General features: G+C 35.1%; 1 protein-coding gene across 7 annotated transcripts in view; it reads right to left on the bottom strand.

Annotated features, from left to right (window-relative positions):
• Positions 1-1,080: 1,080 nt before the first annotated feature.
• EPS15 (epidermal growth factor receptor pathway substrate 15) overlaps positions 1,081-25,091 on the bottom strand; it is a 127,197-nt gene continuing 103,186 nt past the window's right edge. For 6 of the 7 annotated variants that reach the window (XM_081306407.1, XM_081306411.1, XM_081306408.1 and 3 more), the window contains 5 exons: positions 24,886-24,955; positions 10,842-10,918; positions 9,432-9,594; positions 6,704-6,891; positions 1,081-3,257 (listed from right to left, as the gene is read on the bottom strand). In XM_081306407.1, coding sequence (XP_081162533.1) covers positions 3,111-3,257; positions 6,704-6,891; positions 9,432-9,594; positions 10,842-10,918; positions 24,886-24,955 — 645 coding nt within the window. In that variant the 3' untranslated portion in view covers positions 1,081-3,110. The remainder of the gene's footprint in view (positions 3,258-6,703; positions 6,892-9,431; positions 9,595-10,841; positions 10,919-24,885; positions 24,956-25,091) is intronic. The other variant, XM_081306413.1, reaches the window with a different exon arrangement.

The following is a 25,091-nucleotide window of genomic DNA, read 5'->3' as shown; positions in this document are numbered from 1 at the left end:
TTCTTCTCTACAATTATTCTGGTAAGACCTTTTAGTCACAGCAGCAAAAAAAGCTGCCTAAAACAACCACTGAGCTACATCCCCAGCCCTTTCTTATTCTGACACAGGGTCTCACTAAGTTGCTCAGGCTGGTCTCAAACTTGGGATCCTCTTGCCCCAGCCTTCCAAGAAATTGGGATTATAGGGGCTGGGGTGGTGGCTGAGTGGTAGAGCACTTACCTAGCATGAGTGAGGCCCTGGCTTTGATTCTCAGCACTGCATATAAATAAATAAAATAAAGGCCAACTGACAACTAAAAAAAAATTAAAAAAAAAAAGAAAGAAATTGGGATTACAGGGGCTGGGTGGTGGCTCAGTGGTACAGTGCTTGCCTAGCATGAGCGAGGTACTGGCTTTGATTCTCAGCACTGCATATAAATAAATTATAAAATAAAGGTCTATTAACAACTAAAAAATATTAAAAAAATAAAAAGAAATTTGGATTACAAGCACATGCCATATGCACAAGTTGTTGGGATAATGGGCATGTACTACCATACCTGGCTCTCAAAGCCATCTTTACATTATTTTCTCAAAAGTGGCAGAATGGAGATTTAAGCCCAGGATTGTTATCAATTTATTAGCTCACAGTGCCTTCCAAGAATCCATGTCATAATCCTTATTCAATAAATATATACAAGCCACAAATGTTTTGCATATCTTTGTATATATCTCTCTCTGTGCATATATATTTCCTTTCACAAAAACAGACAAAATAACTAAAATTGACATTAAAGCAAAACTCCAGTATAAACTGAATATGTGGGTAGTATGCTTTATTATTACTTAAAGTATATTATTCTCATAATTACAGGTTACAATTTAGAAGTTTGAAATGCAAGAGAAAATTTTAGAGAGCCCAAATAAAGCTGAATCAGTATGTAGAAGATGGTTAAAACTTTGTAAGTAGTGCTACTTAGCTCTCAGCAATACTTATCTGTCCTTTTTAATTACAGGCCCTGAAACCAGGGTCAACAACATAAAATATCACAAATGACCATAAGACGTTCAACCTACACAAGCAAGCATGGAGATAAAGATATATATTTATATAATATATACATATTTTAATATTATATTGGTCCACTGAGTATATATATTTTAACAAAAGATAAGAATCTATATAATCCAGTTAAACATACATAAGATTAGGGTACACTTATTACATTGAAAGTTGGTGTTCATAAGTTACAGATATTTAATATTTTCCAGAGTGTTTTTTTTAATTAAAAAAATATTTTAAAAGCATTTCAAACATTTGTTCATTTTCCCAGTGCAAAAGAAAGTTGTTCAAGTCAACTTACCTTTTTCTCAAAGAGTAAGGGGAAGGAGGAAAAAAAAAAAATAAGAAAACAGAAAACACCACCTACCAGCAATTCCCAACGCTACCTTCTCAATCAACTTTTGCTAACTTGCCTAAATCCTTAGTCACTGGATTAGTTTATCAAAATTAAAGCCTTGTGATTATGATTCAGCCCTTGCTTCATATATGACTTTTATGTTGAAATGTTTTTATATAAAAATTAGAAAAAAGTTAGCAGTACAGGAAGTGGTTTGTTTTAAACTCCAGCCATCCAATTGTGTGTGGAAAGAAGAAAAGCACCATTTCAAGATCATATGAATTAGATATTTTGGAATTTACTTATAGTTTAAGCAATAAGTTACTCTGATTATTACAGATCAATACCACCTTGACTTGTTGATCCCAGAGAATTTAAATTAGGTTTTAGGTGCATTTTTATTTATCTGTTATTTAATACATTATCTAACTCAGTAACTCATGTGCAAAAAGAGGATTACAATATACAGCCTTCTTCACAGTCTATTTCAAATTCAGCTTGCCTGCTAGATTAGTTTTAAAGATGGGATTTTAAAATGTAAGGAGTTTTGAAAATTTGGCAGATCTTTTCCCTTCCAATTAAAAAAAAAAAAGGCTAGGTTGCCCTTTTTATAGGTGAAAAACATGAAGTAAATAAACTAATTTAAACTACAAAGACAAAAAAGCAATATGGTATAATACATGTCACCTTTCCTATTTGTATTCAGTGAAAGTTTTTATATTTCAAGTAGTTAAGACTTCATTAAACAAAAAAAAAATATACATGAAAAATTAAAGTACCTTCCAGTTGTAGCTTGCTAATGTTTCTTCTGCAAAAGTATAATAGTAAACTAAATGAACTCAAGAGGACAGTGCCACTGCAAAGGCAGAACAGTTGCATGTAAATCAAGATTTGTGCTTACCTTATACTGATGGGTACATTTTAAGTGATAAATTTTCTTCACATCTGGCACTTAAAATGGACATTTTCTTACAAACTTTACTTGTAAGAAACTGATTTTGTTAATTAGCAAATTTATGGAGAGGTATCTGTTGACCTAAAATTCCTTAAATCCACAGAAAATTGTCTTAAAAAATGTATTTCCACATGAGGTTTTAATGGTTTTTATTTAGGAAAAATTTAAGTTTTAAGTTAAAATCGTTCAATCTAAAGCATCCTTTTTTCAATAGTGGAGTAGATTGATGCAAAATATTTTTCCTTTTCTCTAAAAAACAAATTAAATGGTATTTGTACTCCAAGGATATACAAAAATGTACTTTATACTAGCCAATTTATATCAATCATAAAAGAAATGCAATGTTTGTTCTCTTCCTCTCCTTCAACCATTCAAATCAAGGGAGAATACTGCAAACTTTATAAACTCCACTGACTCTAATCAGAATAACCACAGAACAAAGGTAGCATGGGGTGAAACTATTTCTCTACATTCCAGAAGGCAGAAGCTTGGATGCTCTAGCTTTACAAGTAAAAGTAGCACAGGCAGGCTGAAGCTCACAGTAAATGCACACCAGAACAAGGGCCTAGGTAAAGCTGTCTGATTAGGTTACTGCTTTTAGAGGAAATAATAAAAATCAAATCTGAGAGTACAAAAGAAAAAACCTAGACTTTTGTCACATTTACAGGAATCTCAAACCTTTTGTATTCCCATGCTCACAGGTAGTTTTGATATACATGGTAAATAGCATCAATATTTAGGAAGAAGAGTATTGTAGACAAAGGACAAGAGAATTCTTCATGCTTCTGATATCTCAGATTTGCTGAGTGCAATAGCCAGTTCCAGGTCTTCTTGTTCTTGCTGATTCAGTCGGGCAAGCCTTTGCTCTTCCTCTCTCTCACTCTCCCTCTTGGCCCATTCAATCATATCTTCTTCAGAGGGATACTGCCATTTAAAAGACATAATGAATGAACAAATTACTAAATGAATAAGTAAAACAATAAAAAGAAGAAAAAATTGTTTATATAAAACTTTCATATATATTTAGTTGTAGTTGGACACAATACCTTTATTTTTATGTGGTGCTGAGGATTGAACCCAGTATCCCACACGTGCTAGGTGAGTACTCTACCGCTGAGCCCCCACCCCAGCAGTCCTTTTTAATTTTGAGACAGGGTCTCACCCAGTTGCTTAGGGCCTTGCTAAGTTGCGGAGGCTGGCCTCAAATTTGTCATGCTCCTATCTCAGCCTCTCCAGTCACTGGGATTACACGTGCGTGCTACTGTGCTCAGCAATAAGTTTAGTTTTAACCAGTTACATAACTGTGGTTTATTTAAAAAAAATTCCATCTATAGACTTTGTCTATAAAAGTAAATATTAAAAATATTACTTAGAAACACTTCAAGTAGATAAGCAGATTCAAAAATGGAAGAGGGGTAGACTTTCTGATATAATGTAAAATATTTACTATTTAAACTTAAGTGAGCATCCTCACATTATAAATAATTTTTAACTTAAGCCAACTGGCAATTTTCCACCTCATCCTAGACTTTCAGGTATAGAAAAACTATGAAGGAAAAAATAGGCTGATTTTGCTATATATAATAAAGAGTATTGGTTATACTAAGCAAGATAAGAACCAAAACTATTTTTTTAAGTATATTGAAGATTTTGGCAGGCTTTGAGAACTTTTGGACTCAGTTTTTAAAAAAACCCTTAATACTAATGATTATTCAATCGGGGAAATGTTTTTATTCAACCAAAACAGCAACTTCAGCAGAAACTAAATACAAAATTCTACTTGGTTTCAAGTCTTGTCATACAGAAGAAGACTTTATAAGGATAAAATGAAAGCAATATTCAAGACTTTTTGAAAATGGTAGTTTTTTTCCTAGAAGAATTAGAGTACTTGTGAAATTTATAATACTTAACAAGTATTCCAAAATTAAAATAAGGATATTTTTATAACAAGCTACTTTATATTTACACTATCCTGAGATTTGAGTATGAAGTAAGTAAAATGCCTCAGTTATTGTTTGAAAGTTATTTCAACCAGGTTTTGATTTGCTTTCTGAAACTTTATTTAACATATTAAATACCACAAATTGTCACAGGTTATTTTTTTATACTAAGAGAATTATAATCTTCTAAGTAAGCCAATTCTTGATTCTCTGCTTTAAATAACTAAAATTCCATCTGAAATGAAAGGTCAGGATAATTCTGACACTCCACTTTTTACAATATTTGAAATATTGAGTTCTATTTTTCTCCTTGACCTTCAGCAGAAGCCATCAGAACTTAAAAGTACAGATTAAAAAGCCGGGTGGTACACCTTCCTTAGTTGCACACAGATTCTTGCCCACCTTTTCTCTCTCTCTCTCTCTCTTTCGGTACCAGGGATTGAACCCAGGGGTGCCCAACTCCTGAGCTACATCCCCAGCCCTTTTTATGTTTTATTTAGAGACAGGGTCTCATAAGTTGCTGGGGCTGGCTCTGAACTTGTTATCCTCCTGCCTCAGCCTCCTAAATTGCTAGGATTACAGGCGTGCACCACTGTGCCTGTTTGCCTACCTGCTTTCTAATAGAAATAGCAGCAGCAATAAAACTAGTTGAGTGACCAACTGTTACAATAAGGAGGAAAACATCAGTCAGACTGTAGCCAGGGTCACCTGGCCATTACAACTTCTATTTCCAAAATCAAGAAAATAAAGTGATAGATAAAGAAAAATTCTCGATATAGAACAGGCAGTGATAATGAGGTCATTTAGCCTGAAAAAAATAAAACTTCGATTAGTTATTCTACAAATTTTATTAAAAAGCAAAAGACTTGATTTTATCTAAATAACAGAATATTATGATACTGCTTTATGTCTCTCCAGAGTGATATTTCTGTGATTGGTTGCCCAATTTCTTCTCTCTTTTTTTTTTTTTTTGTACCGGGGATTGAACCCAGGGGCACTCAACTACTGAGTTACATCCCCAGCCCTATTTTGTATTTTATTTAGAGACAGGGTCTCACTGAGTTGCTTAGTGCCTTGCCATCACTGAGGCTGGCTTTGAACTTGTGATCCTCCTGTCTCAGCCTCTGGAGTGCCACTGAACCCAGCTGATTGCCCAATTTCTACTCTCTTACAGGCCGTGCCTAATGCCATTATCGTAGCACCTTTCTTTTTTTTTTTCTTTTCTTTTTTGTGGTGCTGGGGATCTAACCCAGGGCCTAATGCATACTAGGCAAGCACTCTACCATTGAGCTACGTCCTTAGCCCATCATAGCACCTTTCTATGGTTTCTAAAGGTCTTATTTTAGTCAGCTCTGAGAGAATGCACAGCAAGTACGGGAGGCTAGAGAATTAGAGCTCTAAATTGTTTAGATCCTGACAATAATTGATTTCATAAACTTTTTTTTAGGGGGTTAGGAGGCTGGGGTCTTGCTCTGTTGCTCAAGCTGGTCTCGAACTCCAGGGCTGAAGTGATCCTCCACCTTAGCTTCTCAAATACCCTATTTACCATAGATTTCATGCCATTTTTTTTTTTTTTGCAAAAAAAGTGGAGTGTGATCATTATTGTAAAAGTTTATTTTTAAAAAATTATGCTAGTATGATTTAAAAATCGCTTATTACTACACCATCTTGGGGCAATATTAGGATATGTGGAATATTTGTGAATTAATGTATATTCACAATTATGGTGGTAACAATTATGTGGTGAAAGACACAGCTGGAACTATAGGTATGCACCACCATATCCAGGATACATTAAGATTTTAGAAAAGATGTCATGGGGCTGAGGGTATGCAATTCAAAGAATCCCTGGGAATGTAGCTCAGTGGAAGAGTGCTTGACTGCTTGACTAGAGTGTACAAGGCCTTGAATTTGATGCTCAGCACTTAAAAAAAAAATCCCTGCAACTATTCTCTATCCTCTTATATAATAATTGCTAAGTGGTCTTCAAAAATCATTAAAACTTTATACACAAACACACACATACAACACAGTTACAAATACACAAGCTCACCACTGGCATTATTCATCCAGTGGGCAAATAGTAAATTATTCTCCAATAGTCCATTAAATCATCATCATCCATAACCATCTGCAAAACTATATGACAAGATTTTACTTATATTTATGTTACTAAGACCAAGAGGAAGGTTTATAAAGCAACTTGTATATAACACAAGAACTAAGAGTAGTAAAATCATTTGTGCAAAGAAGAAATTTTAGAACCATCAAAACAGAATTAGAGGTTTTGCTTGGGGGAAGAATACAAGATTACTTTGGCAAATTTAGTTGAAGAGATACAAATTTGGCAGACTCCAAAGTCGTCTTGGAAAACTCCTCAAATTGTAAATGGAAAGATTTTCCCCCAAACAGCCCATTCACAGTACTTACAGCACTGAAGTTAGCAAAATTGCTTGGGTCAGCCTCTTTATTGGTAGTGGAAGTAGAAGAAGAAGTGAATGGATCACAATACATATCAGGATCTTTTTCTTTGGGGCTATCATTGCCTGGGAAAGGCTGAAATGGATCATTCACTTTAAAGGGATCAGAAGAATCCAATTTGTTGATGGGTCTTTTCCCTGGATCAAAATCATTACAGTTAACTCAACCAGTAAATATGGCAAACACAAGCACACAAGAACATGTACACAGGGAGCATTAAAGAATTAAAGGTGGAGGATGGGGGTGAGAACCTGAAATATATTCTTTATATCGACTCAAATGCCATACCAACAATCTGATCTCTCAAATAGACTCCAACAAGATACAGCTTAAAAAAAAAAAAAAAACAGCAAAGAGTGGAATAGGCCAGGAATCATATTTCCTCACCTCAAAAGAGCATGTTCCCAAGAAGAGAGGGAGGAAAGGACAAAAATAGGAGGAAAATGATAAAGAATAAAGATGTCAATGGCTTCTGTTGTTATAACCTTAGCCTGATACTTGTACCGACACCCACTAGTAATAGCAAATGACCCTTAAAAATGGCAAAATTCCTCTGGTTTTTCTCTAAATCTCTCTCTGTAATATCTACGAGCACAAAACTATCTTGGTAAAACCTTGCCTACTTTTTGACATCTACAATATTTCAAACTTAAAAATAAACAATGTTTTGAAGACCAAAGCCTGTATCTTTGTGGTTGTTGACAAACAAATCTTTGGTTAAATAACAGTATGATGTTCTGTTAGTCACTTATTAGTTCAGTATCACTTTCCAACAAGTTCTGTGATTTTATTTTTTTTTTATTTTATGGAACTGGGGATTTAACTCAGGGGTGCTTTATCACTGAGCTATGTCCCCAGTCCTTTTTATTTCGGGATAGAGTCTCATTGAGTTGCTGAGGCTGGCCTCAAATTTGTGATCCTTCTGCCTCAGCCTCCTGAATTGCTGGGATTATAAGTGTACACTACTGCATCTGGAAAGTTCTCCAATTTTAAAGTCTTAAACTTAATACTTCTTTTTTTTAAAGAGAGAGAGAGAGAGAGAGAGAGAGAATTTTAATATTTATTTTTTAGTTTTTGGCGGACACAACATCTTTGTTTGTATGTGGTGCTGAGGATCGAACCCGGGCCGCACGCATGCCAGGCGAGCGCGCTACCACTTGAGCCACATCCCCAGCCCCAACTTAATACTTTTTGAAGAAAAGATAATAAGAATGGTGTTAAAATATCTTCAAATATATTTTATCTTAACATGCTTATTAAGCTGGTTAATTAAACAATCATAATAGATTATTTCCATCAGTATTTTATCTTACAAAAGATGTTTAAATCCCAAATCTCAATCCTATGAAAGCAGGCAAAATTAGAGTTACCGCCACCATCTAACAACTTAGGCAGCTGAGAGTTAGACATGTGAAATTATACACTTAAGGCCACAGAGTGAGGGTTGGGGATATAGCTCAGTGGTAGAGCACTTACCTAGCATGCACGAGGTCCTGGGTTTGAACCCCAGTATCAGAGAAAAAAAATTACAGAGCAAGTCAGGGAATATCCAGAATTAGAACCCAGGTGTTTTGGTTCCCAATCAGTGTTCTTTCCAAAAAACCACCTTTTTCCCTTGGTCTTCCTCCAATGATGTATACTCAAAAGATTCTATTCTTAATTTTAATTAAGGCACCAGTATATTACTTTACTTACGACTTTAAAATAACCTCACCATTGGCATCATACAGGTTTAAAAGCTTAAATGAGTAAACTGACAATTACTTATTTCTTCATGTATTCTGACCTTACTTCTAGCAATTGATAAAGGCTACTTTTCCTTAAAAGACAGAAACCACTTAAATAATTTACCTGATTTTTCAATAGATAATTAACTGTACATCCAGTTATTTAAATTAAAAAAAAAAAGAAATAATTTGCCCAAGAAATATCATGAAGAGGCTATTAGGAAAAGGCAAGAATAATAATCTATAAGTGTTAGATTGAAAATTTACCAGGAAATGATATATAACTAAAAAGCTAACGTGTCAAATGTGTCTTCTCATAGAATAGCCTAGTAAGTAGCACAACAGGGGGTTGCCTTTTAGCCACTTTATATGCTCTTTATTATCTGTACTAAAAACTTCCTGGACCTCTCCCCACCAAATGATAACTATTATAAAAGAGTCTTTAAAGTGAGCTGAAAATAAGATTTTCCTTTAAGAAAGGCAATACTTCCTTTTAAACTACTATATTGCTGAATTCTGGATACCAGTAGCCATATTTTTTTACATTAAAGGATTTAAGAAAGACTTTACCTTGTGTAGGAATTTTTTTTCTCTTATAGAAATTAATTAAAACACCAAAGTATAGGAAACTGCTATTCAAATGGTAATCAATGATCTTCTAAAAAGAGATTCCATCTACACTTCCTTTTTTCCATTTACTACCTCTCTGAAATGATTAAGGGGGAATAAAAGAGCTCTTATTAGAAAGCTCATGTCAGTTCATATCAGTTACACAGGCTGGCCTCTTAGGCACATGACTATAATTCTATACTGAAGTCAGCAAGTTTCTGCTATGTGTTTGACTTGTTTTGTTCACTGCCTTTTATACAGGTATGTTAAGTAAGATCTGCATAATACTTTTCAGGAGAAAAGGCATTGAGTTGATTTAGGAAAGGCACCAACTCTCCTACCAGGTGGTGGTGGGCAGGGTCTTGTTGGAGTTCCCGTCTTAGGTGGCAGTGCTGGGGGTACATCTTCACTCTTGATGGATGTTTCATCGAACACATTTTTTGGAGTGACCACATTGTTGACAGAGCTTGATGTGGCTGAATTAAAAGGATCTTCATTGTTCGCCTTTGTTTTAAAAAGAAATGTTTATACACGATTTTATATATATATGTAAGACATCTATCTCCAAGCAAACTGTGCATAGTCACAGAACATGCAGAAAAATGACTTAAGTATTATGTGGCTTTATTCATTTCTAAGAGCACTGACATTTTAACCTTTGCATTCAAGGGCAGATGGGATCATTCTTTAGTTATTCTATATGAGTAGTAATTGTAACATCACTACTTATAAAGAGCAACAGATCACGCCAAAACAAGCCAACTCTGGACAGAAGCCTTATTCAACTTCAGGCAATAATCACAACCCATTTTAAAGGGTCAAGTCAGCCAGATGATAATGAAAGAAAAAAAATTACTGATTTCTCACTAATGCACTTAAATAAAGGAAAGATTTAATTTTAATGCAAACAAAATGGTATCTAGACAAACTATAAAACCAAACTCAAAAGTCAATTTTTTACAGCAAACTTTTCTCATGGATAAAGTCTAAATTTGGTTTTGAAGATTACTCCTTCCATACATGGACTAATGAAAGATTCATTTTCTAAAATAATGACTCAAGGCTTTATGACTTCAGAACTCTTTAGGCCAGTATTATCAGTGGTACTGTTGACATTTTGGGTTGGACATAATTCTGTTGAGAGGGGCTGGGCAGTGCACTGTGGAATGTTTAAAAGCACTTCTAGCCTCTATCCACTAAATGGAAACAGCATCTTCTACCTAGTTGTGAAAACCAAAAATGTGTCTAGTCATTGCTAAATGTTCTTTGGGGGTCAATCTGACATACACGAATCCTTCTCTCTTAGCCTAAATTAATACCAGAGTTATGCTGGAAAACATATAGTGGACATTTAGCACTGGGCTTTGTTTATTAATCATTTTAGTACTCACCCTAACAACTTCAGAGCATAAAATCAAGTAGCCAATATGGAGCGGTTAGAATAAATATAACAGCTAATGACACAAACAGTACATAGGGAAACAAAGTTCAATCGGAAGAGACATGTTTAAATAGAAGATTAAATATAATGTTATTGAGTAAACATATTATAATTGTCTGTATCATTACCAGTCTTTTTATGTATAGAAATAGTTTACAGCTCTCTTTCATTTCTATCTGAAATCAAAATTTGCTAAACTTATTGCAATCAAGTTGCAATGTCTGTGAAAGGAGTCTGTAATTTAAAGGAGGAACTGTTTCTTTGATGGAAACACATATATTCTCCTTCCTCACTAATCACTGCAGATTACCTTTGATAATGTGCTGAAGTCAGCAAATCCATCTTCAAATGATTCATTTCCAAAAACAGAAGCAAAGGGGTCTGTGGCTAAAATGAGTAAAGAAAATCAATGGGATAGAACACATCAAATTTCATGTTTTCTTTTAGTTGGTAACTTCAGATGGAAAATATTTACTCCAAAATATTAACTCTAAATTATATAATTCTTAATTTATGACTGATGTCCAGAGACAGAATGCACATGAATAATTCCAAAGATGTATTCCTTTGTGTAAATCAACTAAATGATTCAAAATCAAAAACAGGTGAACTACTTCTAGCTAAAGTACTTAAGGCTGTGGAATACATGTCAAACAGTACAGCTTCTCTGAACTTAAACTATTTCTAATGAAGACACTACAAATCAAAAACGTTAGATACCATTAATTCTATAACTCATACCCATCCTTCCAGGCCCAGGTGAAATGCTACTTTACCCACAAAGAACTTTACTACACCTAGAGAACCCTAGATGTAGCTGATTTCCACAACAAGAATTGGTTTCTTCACTCTCTGTGACAGTAACTGCATTCTGATTTATACCATGCTTACCTGATTGATAATCACCTGTATGATCCTTGAAAACAGGCAATACAGCCTATCCAACATGCCAAGAACATAAGAAGATACACTTCCTACCCTTTAAAAGTTCATAGTGGGATGAGAAACACATCAACAAATAATAATAAAATAGAATTGTACAGTTTACTAGAGAGGTTATGACAATCCTGTAGTGGGAATCACTAATTGCCTGGGAGAATCAGAAAAGTAACAAAGTAGTTATTACATTTGAGCTTTTGACTAAGGTCTTCTGAATAAGAAATGATTTGCCAAATAGAAGGAAGTGAAGGAAAGAAAGCAAACTACCAGGCAGAACAGTTAACTGCAAAAGCATTATTTAACCAATGCTACATTCATTATAGTTAACTTTGAAAGTAGACTTCACCTATTTGGACAGAAGGGCTATGAATAATATCAAAGTTTCTACAGTAAATGCTGCCTGATCTAAGAAGGAAGGAATTGGAAGAAAAGGAAGGAGGGAAAAGAGACTTGCAAAAGAAAAGGCAAGACAAAGAGGTACAAAAAATTTCTCCTTATTATTCCTCAATTCTTCATCTTTACATAAGAATTACTTAAAAAGAAAGTGTGCCCAACTACCAACTTAAAAATGTAAAGTGGGACTGGGGAGGTGGTTCAAGTGGTAACGCGCTCGCCTGGCATGTGCGGGGCGCTGGGTTCGATCCTCAGCACCACATAAAAATAAAGATGTTGTGTCCACCGAAAACTGAAAAATAAATATTAAAAAATTCTCTCTCTCTCTCTCTTTAAAAAAAATGTAAAGTGTCCCTACATCTCTAGAAATAAGTATATAAATAAGATAACTACAGATAAAAACAGAAGGGAAACAAGGAAGGGATATTATTCTGTTGGCTCTGTCACTAAGGCAGTGACGGGGTATCAGAGTGGGAAAAGGGGATAGGTACACACACACACACACACACACACAGTATCTTCTTATGTTCTTGGCATGTTGGATAGGCTATATTCCTGTTTTCAAGGATCATACTTGTCTAACACAGAAAATTCAGTCCTTTAGGGTTTCATCAGCAACTCTGATCTTTAAAAGAATGTTGAAAAATCTAGAGTTATAAGAAATCTTACAACTTTATCTATAAAAAAGCTTTTTTATTAACACATATTTGATAAATTCCACAGCCCTGGGGCCCAGTCTCATCATGGGTACTGTTTTCAGGCTTTTCCTACTTTTTCTCCTCTTCTGTTATTCCTGATGTTGTAGCAGCTGAGGTATAGCCTGAGCAAGGTACAGACACTCTCCTGACTGGCAGAAAGGGTGGTGAGGGTAAAGGAGTTGGCCTTGTTCCACTAGAAGGACTTAAATTTGCTTCATGTATTTTCTCTGCTCTTGCCCCCACAGTCTTCACAAGAGTTCACAACACATATAGCAACAGAACTGAGTTAGATCAGGTTTGCCTGAAATGCTGTGATATATACGTTGTGAAATAAATTAATTAAAAAAGAAGATATTGCCATGTGAAGATTATGTATGAGAGATTTTCTACACCTTCTACAAAAATTACACATATAGCATTGGTTCAAACACTGAGGATCACCTAATCCTAGATGAATGACAAAATGCTTTTGCTCAAGTTGGAGATTTTTAAGACTTTGGCAAGAATCTTCAGATAATGATCATGCTGGAGGTGAAGCACAGGCCTTCTCAGAAAGTGGAAGGATTCACAACATCACATGAGAGATGCCTTGTGAGGAAGTCCCAGGAGAGGAAAGGAAGTCCCAGGAGAGGAAACACTAGGAGAGGAAGCCTGCAGGTGGCTTTCTTCCTATTGATATGTACATCAATGCAAATAGTACCTCATTAGTACCCTCTTCTGCTCCAAGAAAAAAAGCAATATATTCTGGAAAAACATATAAAAGCGTAATTGAAAAATCATCTATAATGTCATTATCAGAAATAATTCTTGCCAGTATTTTAGCATATTTCTTTAAGAGCTCCTTTTCTGTTTTTGTGGCGGTAGGGATGGAACCCAGGGCCTTGTGCATTGAAGGCAAGCACTCTACCAACTGAGCTATAACCTGAGCCCGAGCCCTTTTTCTCAGCACTTTTTTTTCCTCTTAAACTTTTTTTTTATATTTTTTTTATTGATTATTTAAAGCATTACATAGCTCATGATATATCATCTTTCATACATTTGACTCAAGCACATGGAAATAATAGGAGACCTCTTAAACTTTTGAGATCATGCTATGCTGACATACCTCTTTGGGAAAATATGAATGAAAAATCTGTATTTTAGATAGGTCACTTTTTATATCCTATTCTGATTTTTTAAAAAATAACATTTTTTTAGTTATAAGTTGACACAATATTTTTATTTTACTTTTATGTGGTGCTGAGGATCAAACCCAGTGCATCACACAGCCCTAGCCCTATCCTATTGATTTAATCTCAGCATTTATTGGGCTGGTAATGTGGCTCAGTGGTAAAGGATTGACTCGCACATGTGAGGCCCTGGGTTCAATCCTCACCACCACATAAAAAATAAATGAAATAAAATAAAGCTATGAAAAAAAATCTCAGCATTTATCAATACTTGACATATATTTGCTTAGTGCCTGTACTGCCCATATAAGCTCTATGATGACAGGAATTGTTTTGTTCACTATTGCATCCTCAAGGCCTACCTAGCACAAAGTCTAGCAAATAGAAGACACTCATATTTCTACTACTGAAAGAAAGGGGACAGAAATTATCTACTTATAACTTTTTTTTGGGTACCAGGGATTGAACTCAGGGGCATTTGACCACTGAGCCACATCCCCAGCCCTATTTTGTATTTTATTTAGAGACAGTATCTCACTGAATTGCTTAGTGCCTCGCTATTGCTGAGGCTGGCTTTGAACTTTCGATCCTCCTCCTGTCTCAGCCTCCTGAGCCACTGGGATTACAGGCGTATGCCACCGCACCCAGTGAAAGTTTATAATTCCTTATCCCATGGGATTAATTTTTTTTTGCTTGTTAAATTAATTTCATGATAGAATAAAAGAGTAAGAGTACAGGGGTGGAAATAACTAAGGCAAATATGTTTGTGACCTTGGATATGTAGTGTGATCTCTTTGAGTCTCAGTGGTTACCAGATGTTGGAATTTTATGAACAGGGAAAGTAAACAAATGAATATAGTAAAGACCTATACATAGCCAGGTGTGGTGGTGCATGCCTATAATCCCTGTAACTTGGGAGGCAAGAGGATCACAAGTTTGAGGCCAGCCTTGGCAACTCAGTGAGGTCCTCAGCAATTTAGCAAGACCTTGTTTCAAAATAAAAAATTAAAAAGGCTGAGAATGTAGCTTAGTGCTATATTCAGTGGCAAAGCACAATCCCCAGTACCAAAACAAAAAACTATGTACATTCCTCTTTTTCCCATAAAAATATTTAGATTCTTAGGGATGAACCACTGATCTAAATTACTTATAACTCATTCAGCTTCCCCATATCCCCATAATTGAAAGTTTTTATGTCAAGCATAATGAAATTCAAGAAAACAACGTAGAGGAAAGACTTATGCTGTTGTTACTAAAAACAAACAAACGAATCTATATACATAAGTAGGGGAAAACACAGATTTGCCAAGTTAATTTCAAAAAATAGTCTTCCCAGAAAAGAAAGTTGGTCTCTCTCTTTACTGTTCAATTAAAAATCTTACAATGTAGCAGGTCTGAGACAAATTACTTATTCATATCTTCATCAGTCAATTGGTAAAGCTCTGCTACTCCCCAGAGATTTTAGAAAGAATACAGATGCAGCCTAGGATGACTCCCAAGATTCTGCTTGGGCAATTGAATAGATAGCCACACTAACCCATTTTGCCCCATTGCCACAGATGTGGAATACCTATGAAAACAACCTAAATATAGTATATAATTATATAAAAACAATATAATTATTAGTATCAACAGTATTAGTTAATAAGCTCTAGACTATGATTTCTATTCTATTTTAATAAACCTGTATTTATTTCATTGAAATATTCATAAAATTGAAAACTTGTGATTTAATGGGTTAACAAATAGGCTATCTGGAAGAATGTTCAGAATTGTTTTATATTTCGGGGCTAGGGTTGTGGATGAGTGGTAGAGCACTTGCCTAGCATGCATGTGTGAGGCACTGGGTTTGATCCCCGGCACCACATAAAAATAAAAACAAATAAAATAAAGGTATTGTGTCCATTTACAACTAAAAAAAGAATTGTTTTATATTTCACTTTCAGACATATATCTGGACATTAAGTAAAAAAAATTATATCTGGAACACAGGACTAGTGATTTAGATTTGTAGTAATTATATTTTGTTTTTGGTACTGGGGATTGAACTCGGGAACACTCAACCACTAAGCCACATCCCCATCCCTATTTTGTATTTTATTTAGAGACAGGGTCTCAGTGAGTTACTTGGTGCCTTGCTGTTGCTGAGTTTGAACTCTAGAACTCTAGATCCTCCTGCCTTAGCCTCCCAAACCACTAGGATTACAGGTGATCACCACTGTGCCCAGCTATTTTAAGTTAATATCATAGTCTAGATAAAACATGATAAGGCTGGGTTTGGTGGCACATGCCTATAATCCCCATGACTTGAGAGACTGAGGCAGGAGGATCACAAATTCAAGGCCAGCCTCAGGAATACAGCAAGGCCCTAAGCAACTTAGCAAGATGCTGTCTCAAAATAAAAAATACAATGGGCTGGGGATGTGACTCAGTGGTTAAGCATTGCTGGGTTCAATTCCTGATAATTAAAAAAAAAAAAGAGAGATGAGAGAAGATGAGAGTGCAAACAAAGTGAGCATGAGGAATAAAAGACAATCAGATTCCATTTGGGGATGAAACAACAAAACTTTTGTGATTTACTGAATTTGAGGAATATAAGAAGAGTAAATAATGACCTGCTGAAGGCCACTTATAATATTATTATTATAGAATGAATGGAGGAATGGGTACAGATTTGCCTTTTGCTTTCATTTGTATTATACTCTTTTTCAGGTGAGACTAATTGAAAGAGGTGTTTTTTTTTTTTTTTTTTTTTTTTTTTTTTTTTCCCATTAAGCACTCTGAGCCTGAAGTGCCTTTAGGACATATGAGAAGAAATCTGCAGCAGGTAACTTGACATAGTACAGAAGCCAGGAGAGCATTCCAGACTACTGGACTAGGTCCAGCAGTCTTCAGGAAACAGGCTGTGAAGGCACAGAACTGACAATACAATGGCAGAAGGTACATGAAAAGGACAGAAGCACCAGGCTAAATTCACAACTAGAGAGAACCCTTACTCTTCAACAACTTCTCCAGTACATTTAGATCATTCTCTGGTTCCTAATTTGAATAAAAGGGAACATCTTTTCCAGATGCCTTCTGAGAACAAGCTGTACTAAGGCAATAGAGACCAGCGTAATATACAGCAACAGGAAAATCTTTTAGAATATGTTGAAACAGTGGTAATCCACAGAAAGCAGTGGTCCCCAAGATACCTTTTGTGAGGTCAAAGCTATTTCTAGAATATTAAAGTGTTATTTACCTTTCTTACCATGTTGATATCTGCACCAAGGTCATAAAACCAATGATGATGAACAGCTGTATATTGTACTGATTTGGAGTCACTGTGTTTTTCACTATAATAAACTTATAGGGGGACTATTTTTTGAGAAAGAGTCTCAAAAGTTGCTTAGAACCTCACTAAGTTGCTGAGGTGGCTTTGAATTTGCGATCTCCTGCTCCAGCCTCCTGAGTCACCGGGATTACAGTGGCACACTGTACCTGGCTGAACTGTGTATTGCAATTTCTAATATGGCAAATTCTGATAGATGTTATCCATTCAAACACAAATGTGGGGAGCCATTCTGACACGTGATTGGGTGACTCCCGTTAAGGGCCTGAGGCGCTCTGGCTGTGTCGGAGCTATCCCGACCCTTTCCTGATGAGAGAGCCCATCCGTGTGGGGGTGTGCGTGACCACTGACCCCGGAGACCCAATCACTGGCCCTGACCTTGGAGTGCAGCCCCCCCTCAACCTTCATTGGATGGAATTCTCCCCTAAATCTCTTGTCCCCCAAATAAAAGGCTGCTCCCAGGCGTGTTCGCTCTCTCTCTCTCTAGCCCAGAGTAATCCTCGCTGCCCTGCTGGGCGGCTGGAGGCGGGAACCAGGGAGGCGAGCCGTCTTGGACCTAGCAATGTAAAATAAGGTACTAGTTTGTGTGTTTTATTTTGATCTCTTCTAACTAACTTAATGCCTAGAACCTCATTAATGAAACCACTGCGCAGGCCGCGTGGTAGACACAAAGTCTTCATGGATCCTCAGTAATTTTTCAAAGTACAAAGGGGACCAAAAGGCTGCTGTACTTGATGGTTTCCAAAGTCATTGCTTAGGGTATTTCAAAGGACTCCCTTCTTTCCTAATTATTTCTGTTGCTGTTGTAATAAGAGTCCAGTAAAGGTAAAGTCTGGAGTTTTCTCTCATACCTCCAAAGAGTATGTCCATGGATCATTTAAAAATTTTCTATTAAAGTGTTTTCATCTCTTTACTTAGTATTTTCCATTTCATTGTTTCTCCTATATAATTAGTATTCTTGCCCCTCCTCAAATTTTGGGTTTCAAAGATTTATTAATTTTGTCATCTACATAGTAGAAAGATAGACTGGTTACGACTGTGGAAAGATCAGTAGACATAGATTTGGAAACAAACTGATATGTGATGCTGGGACTCAGTTTCCGTTCCATAATATAGTTTGCTTAAGAAAACAGACTAAATAATGATTCTGAAACTACATGGAATCCCAAAAGGTGAAACAACTGGATGGAATTTTCTTAACTTAAAATTCATTTTAAATTCAAATTTAAAATGTTTACTTATCATAATCAGATGAAAGGAAAATGTATGTCGATAAAAAATCAACCAAACAAAGAAATTCAGTAAGGAAGGAGCTAAGGGACAAAAGCAACCAATATACAGAAAACAAACAGTAAAATGGAAATAATGCATTCTTTATTATTCATATTCTCTCTCTCTTTCTTTCTTTCTACCAGGGATTGAACCCAGGGATGCTTAACCCCTACTGAGCCATGTCCTTAACCCTTTCCATTTTTTCTTTTGAGAAAGGGTATCTCTAAGTTGCTTTGGGCCTTCTAAATTGCTAAAGCTGGCTTTGAACTTTCAATCCTCTTTCTACCTCAGCCTCCCCAGGCACTGGGATTACAGGCCTATGCCACTGCCCACAGCTAGTAATGCAAATGGATTAAATGCTATGGTCAAATGACATAGACTAGCTGGGTGAAGGTGGTGCTCACCTACAATCCTAGCGGCTTGGGAGGCTGAGACAGGAGAATGTTGAGTTCAAAGCCAGCTTCAGCAATTTAGCAAGGCATTTAGCAACTCAGTGAGACCCTGTCTCTAAATAGAATATATATATAAATGGGCTGGGGATGTGACTCAGTGGTTAATCATCCCTGGGTTTAACCCCTGGTATCAAAAAGACAGATTGGCAGAATAGATTTAAAGAAAAAAGGACCCCTCTATATGCAAGGCATAGATTTTCAGTTTAGAGCTAAAGATGTACATAAGTTGAAAGGGAAAATACAGAAAAAGATTTTTCTTGCAGATGGATAACAAGGGATATAGGGGATACATGAGTATCAGACTAAATAGATATTAAGTCTATAACTGCTATGAGAGACAAAGAAGGACATTATATAATGATGAAAGGAGAAATTTACCAAGATTTATACTTTTATAATATACAAATTACAGAGTTCTAAATATATGAAGCAAACCTTCACAGAGTTAGAGAAACAGTTCTACAGTTATATGGAGACTTCAATGTCTCACTTTCAATTGTGAATAGAATAGAACCCAGAAAATAAACAAGGAAATAGAGGGTTTTGAGTACTTCGGTGTTAGTCTAGAATGCAATTTAATTCTGCTGTTTTTTTATTGATTTTCTGTCTGGATCATGTGTATATTACAGAAAGTGGGGGGTAAAAATCCCCAGTTATTATTGTGTTGGAGTCTCTCTCTTTTTAGGTCAATTAATATTTGCTTCATATATATTGGTGCATATATATTCACAATTGTTGTTTCCTTTTGTGGAACTGACTCCTTTATCTTTTTTTTTTTTTTTTTGGTGTGTGTGTGTGTGTGTGTGTGTGTGTGTGTTTTGATTGAGGACTGAACCATACCATGGAGTTATTTCCAGAACTTTTTATTTTGAGATAGGGTTTCATTAAATTATTCAGGCTTCTCTTGAACTTATGGTCATCTTGCCTCAGACTCTCGAGTTGTTGGGATTATAGGTGTGGTGCGACCATGTTCAGCTCATACTATCATATAATGACCTTTCTTATCAATCTTTATTGCCTAAGATTTAAAGTCTACTTCATCTGACACAAGTATGGTTATTTATTTTTCAAATTTTGAGACAGGGTCTCACTAAAGTTGCTCAGGGTCTCAATAAGTTGCTGAGACTGGCCTCAAACTTGTGATCCTCCTGCCTCGGCCTCTAAATTGGTAAGATCAGAGGTGTGAGCCACTGTACCTGGTATGTTTTAATTTCTTTCTTACTATATTTGGCTTGTTTATTATGTATTTAATTTTTTTTTTAGTTATAGATGGACACAATACCTTTATTTTTTAAATCTATTTTTATGTGGTGCTGAGGATCAAACCCGGTGCCTCACACATGCTAGGCTAGCGCTCAACTACTGAGCTACAACCCCAGCCAGCCCTATTATATATTTTTGCTTTGTGGTTACCATGAAGTTTACAAAAGACATCTTTTATTTTCCATTTATTTATTTATTTTTAGGTGTCAATGGACATTTATTTTATTTATTTACATGTGGTGCTGAAACAGGGCCTCACACATACTAGGCAAGTGCTCTACCACTGAGTCACTACCCCAGCCCACAAAAGACATCTTTTAATATTTTATAGTGATAGTATCATAACATAATCATAAATAAAATAAAATAAACAACAAAAAATCCATGACACTGAATTTAGCAATGCTTTCTTGGTTATGACACTAAAAGCAAGGTAACAAAAGAAAAAAGGTAAGAGTAGGTAAGACTGACTACATAAAAATTAAAAACTTCTGTACATCAATGGACAGTATCAACAGAATGAAAAGGCAACTTGTGGAATGGAATGGGACAAAGTATTTGCAAATCATGTACCTGACATGGGGTTAATATGCAGAATATATAAAAAACTCTTATAATTCAACAACAGAAGATCAACACAATTTAAAAGTGGGCAAAAATAGACATTTTTCCAAAGAAGATAGACAAATGACCAGTAAGCACATGAAAAGATGCTAAAAACATGACTTATTGTTAGGAAAATGCAAATCAAATCATTGAGATATCACTACACACCTACTAAGATGACTATTATTACAAAATAAACATAAAGTAGTAAGTGATGGCAAGGGTGTAGAAAAATTTGAACCCTTGTGCACTGGTAATAGGAATGTAAAATGGTACAGCTACTGTAGAAACAGTATGCCAGTTTCTCAAAAATTTAAAATAGAATTACCTTTTAATCCAACAATTCCACTTCTTAAATTCTACTCCTCCAAAATGAAAGCAGACACTCAAATAGTTAATTTGTACAATCATGTGCACAGCAGCATTATTCATACAGATGAAATGTGGAGGCAACTAAAGTGTTCATTAACAGAAGAATAAACAGAATGTAGTATCTGTATACAATATTATTCAGCCTTAAAAAGGTAGGAATTTCTGTTGTAGCATGCTACAACATGGATGAACCTTTAGGACATTACATTAAGTGAAATAAATGAATTATAAAAGGACAAATACTTTATGATTCCACTTACATGCAGTACATTTACCAGTCAATATCATAGAGACAGAAAAAATGATTGCTAGAGTTTGGTGAGAGTGAGGATGGGGAGTTATTTAATGGGTATGAATATGAGTTTTGGAACAAAAAAGTCTGGAGATGGATGATGGTGGTGGTTTCACAACAATGTGAATGTACCTAATGTTAATAAACTAACTGTACATTTAAAAATAGTATACTTTAGGACTGGGGATATAGCTCAGTTGGTAGAGTGCCTGCCTTGAATGCACAAGGCCCTGGGTTCAATCCCCAGCACCACAAAAAAAAAAAAAAAAGGTAAACTTTAGCTGGGCAAAGTGGTACATGCCTATAATCCCAGTGGCTCAGGAGGCTGAGGCAGGAGGATTGTGAGTTCAAAGATAGCCCCAGAAACTTAATGAGGCCCTCAGCAACTTAGTGAGACCCTGACTCTAAATAAAATACAAAAAATGGCTGAGGATGTGTCTCAGTGGTTAAGTGTCCCGGGGTTCAAACCCTGGTACCCCCTCCACCCCACCAAAGTAAACTTTATGTTTTACCACATTTTTTTTTCTTAAAGGAACATTTACTGTGACTACTCCGTGTATTCACGAGTGAATTTATTTATTTATTTAAAATATTTTTGTAGTTGATAGACCTTTATTTTTTTTTATTTATTCATACATGGTGCTGGGAATCTAACCCAGTGCCTCACACATTCCAAGCAAGTGCACTACAACTGAGACACAGCCTCAGCCCCATGAGTGAATTTATTTTAAAAATATTTCATTAGCTTTGCCTAGGATCCTATTTTTTTCCTTAGAAAGCTTGGATAGTAAACTCATGCTAAAATTAGCATGGTAAATAAGCTAATGTAATAGAAAACCACTTTTAAGAAAAATTCATTTAATGCAACATATATGGTGTGTTTTTTTTGTTTTTTTTTGGTTTTTTTTTTTTGTGTGTGTGTGTGTGTGTGTGTGTTTTACCATAATTTTTAAAAATCCACTTGGCAGAACAAAACAAATAATATCTGTCACGAGTTTCCACCAAAATCCTCACTCACTGGGCTTTTACCACGTGCTGTGAGTGTAATAGCTGACTCAATCATTTATTCAATAATATTACATGCCTAGGCATATTTTCAAGTTCTTGAAATGTACCAGTGAAAACAAAGATCCCAGTTCTTTATGGAGCTTAAATTCTAGTAGTAGGAGGGAATAGAAAACAATGTAGATGGTATGCTAGAAAGTATGTCATGATGAAAGTAGAAAACAGTAGAGAATGGTAATGTGCAAGTGCTGAGAAGGACAGTATACTTGTAAATGCTAGAAAAGGTGGCCAAAGGAAGCTTCAACGAAAAGGTAGTATCTGAATCAAGATTTATTAAAGTTAATAGAGATCATCATGTGGTCAGATGTTTAGATGTGGAAAACATTAAAAATGAAGTTGCTATGAACAAAGACAGGGAAGGCACCAAGAGAAACATGTTTGTGAAAGATTAGGTATTTGATGTTAGACATATTGTGTTAGATGTACTTATCATATATTCAAGTTGAAATGTCAAATAGGTAGTTGGATAAAGGAGCCTGGAGTTCTGGAAAGAGATGTGGCTAGAGAAACAAATCAGCATATAAATAGTATTTGAAGCTATGAAACTCTCCCAGGGGAGTATAGACAAAAGAAAAAGAAAAGACGTTAGGGACTAAGACCTGGGACAACACAACATTAAAATGATGGGAAAACAGGAAGTCTCAGCAAAGGAAACTGAAGAAGAATGACCAAACAGGCAGGGAGAGGCAGGAGGAAAACCAGAGACCTCATTTGAATGTGGATTCATATACTACTACTACTACTACTACTACTACTTCTTCTTTAACCTTGTGAAAATTACTTTCTCTCTCCACACCTTGATTTTCCTTGTATGCTGTTTACAGTAAACATAATACCCATTATCTCATCTAAGAATTAAGTATAGGAAAATGGTTAGCACATGGAGTGTTGGAACTCTTTAAGTGCTCAATAAATGGTAGTTATTATTATGATTAAAAACAATAAACCCTCCTAGGTTATAGTCATTTACTCTACCACTTTACTTAACTATTTCTCTATCAATTAGCTCTTTGTCAAAATGTCTATTTGCTTATTTTCAAACATGCCCTGTATTTCCTGTCTCCCAGCCTGGTTCAGATTACTCTCTTAGTGTCACATAATATCTCTTTTCATATCTACTTGCTAAAATTCTAGCCCATTCTTTCGAAGCATACCACAAAAGCCATCTTTGGCTTTGAAATCACTCAAAATTTACCCTTAATGTGACCTCCTTTCTTTTACATCTTTAAAGTTTTAATCCACTCTCATGGCACTTACCACTTCCTTAGTGTGGGCAATCAAGAGTTAATTATATTCTCCTTTTATTTTATTAAGTTATCTTCTCAAATTACCTAATATCCCTAGCAATATATTAATTCATCAGTTTAATAATAAGGATCTAAAAAAGATGCACATGTGTTTTTTTAAAGGTATGATTTAACCACTATTACTACAAGTTTTTTGGAATTTTCATTTGCTCTTATTCTACATTGTTTAAATCAATACCTGACATTACATCAAATCTTGTTTACTACACACCTGCCTTTTATATTCCTCACTCTCGCTACTCCTATTGAGAGTTAATTTTCAACCTCGAAACAAATAACACACTGTGCTAAATCTCATTATAATCTGTTCAATATAAGAAATCCAAGTTCTTAAGGCATTTCTACTAATCTATCTATGCTCATAATTCTTAATTTGTTGCACTCAGCAACACAGAAAAACAAAGCATCCTACTTTCAGCATGACATAGAAGTATTAACATGTTTGTGTTTATTTTCCTTTAATTTCCTGCTCTGCTACACAGTAGCTGGCTTGTTTATCTGTTTTATTATTAAATAAACAGTGGGGAAGAAGCAGAGTTACTTAGTGAAAAAAAGCTTTAAACTCCATCAGTCCTAGATTTGAATCTAGTAAACTGCTGGTCTACCTGGAACAAATCTGTTGAACTATATTAAGTAACTTAATATTTCTGGTCCTCAGTTTCTAGATGTTTGAAGTGGAAATACTAAGAGGTCATTAAAAAAATTAAAAATTAGATAATACAAATAAAGTATGAAGATTGTATGCTAAAATAACATTTAGCTTTTCTCTGTATTATTAACAGAATCTTTTCACATTTATAAAACAATTTTCATTATCTGTTTGAAGTCACTATCTTTTCACTTAGCCCAACATCTATAAGAGTCAATGCTGACTTAAGTAACACTATCTTTTATAAAGCAAAAAATTATTATTGGTTGTACAAATATTGGTTATAGTATATATTCTAGAAAGATCTTTAACCTTAGAAATAACAGAGATAATGAACAATACAAGGAGAAAGTGATAAACAAATGATTGACACTCTTATTATTGGTAAGTTATAATTAGACACTCTTATTATTGGTAAGTTATAATTAGACAGAACTGTGCAATAATTTTAAATCCATAATTAACCGGACCAAAAATATAGAGACAAAAATATTAAAGGGTAATTAATGTTTCATATTCAGTAAATTTGATTAATTATTTCTTTACCTGAATCACTTGCTGCAATAACAATTGTCCCACCAGGAGCAAAAGGATCATTGTGCTTCAATGTTTCTACCTAAACAAATTACACAAATCCATGACTAAGAGATACAACATTTCATAGCTGAAACTTAACTTTAACTCTCAAGAAAATATTCTTTACAAATTCTAAATTAATTCAAGAACACAAATATTAGGAACAAATGTTTTCC

The sequence above is a fragment of the Spermophilus citellus genome, assembly GCF_964194105.1.
Source record: "Spermophilus citellus genome assembly, chromosome: 9".
Lineage (NCBI taxonomy): Eukaryota > Metazoa > Chordata > Mammalia > Rodentia > Sciuridae > Spermophilus > Spermophilus citellus.
Note: the sequence above shows the minus strand (reverse complement) of the source record. Positions and strands in the feature narration are given on the sequence as shown.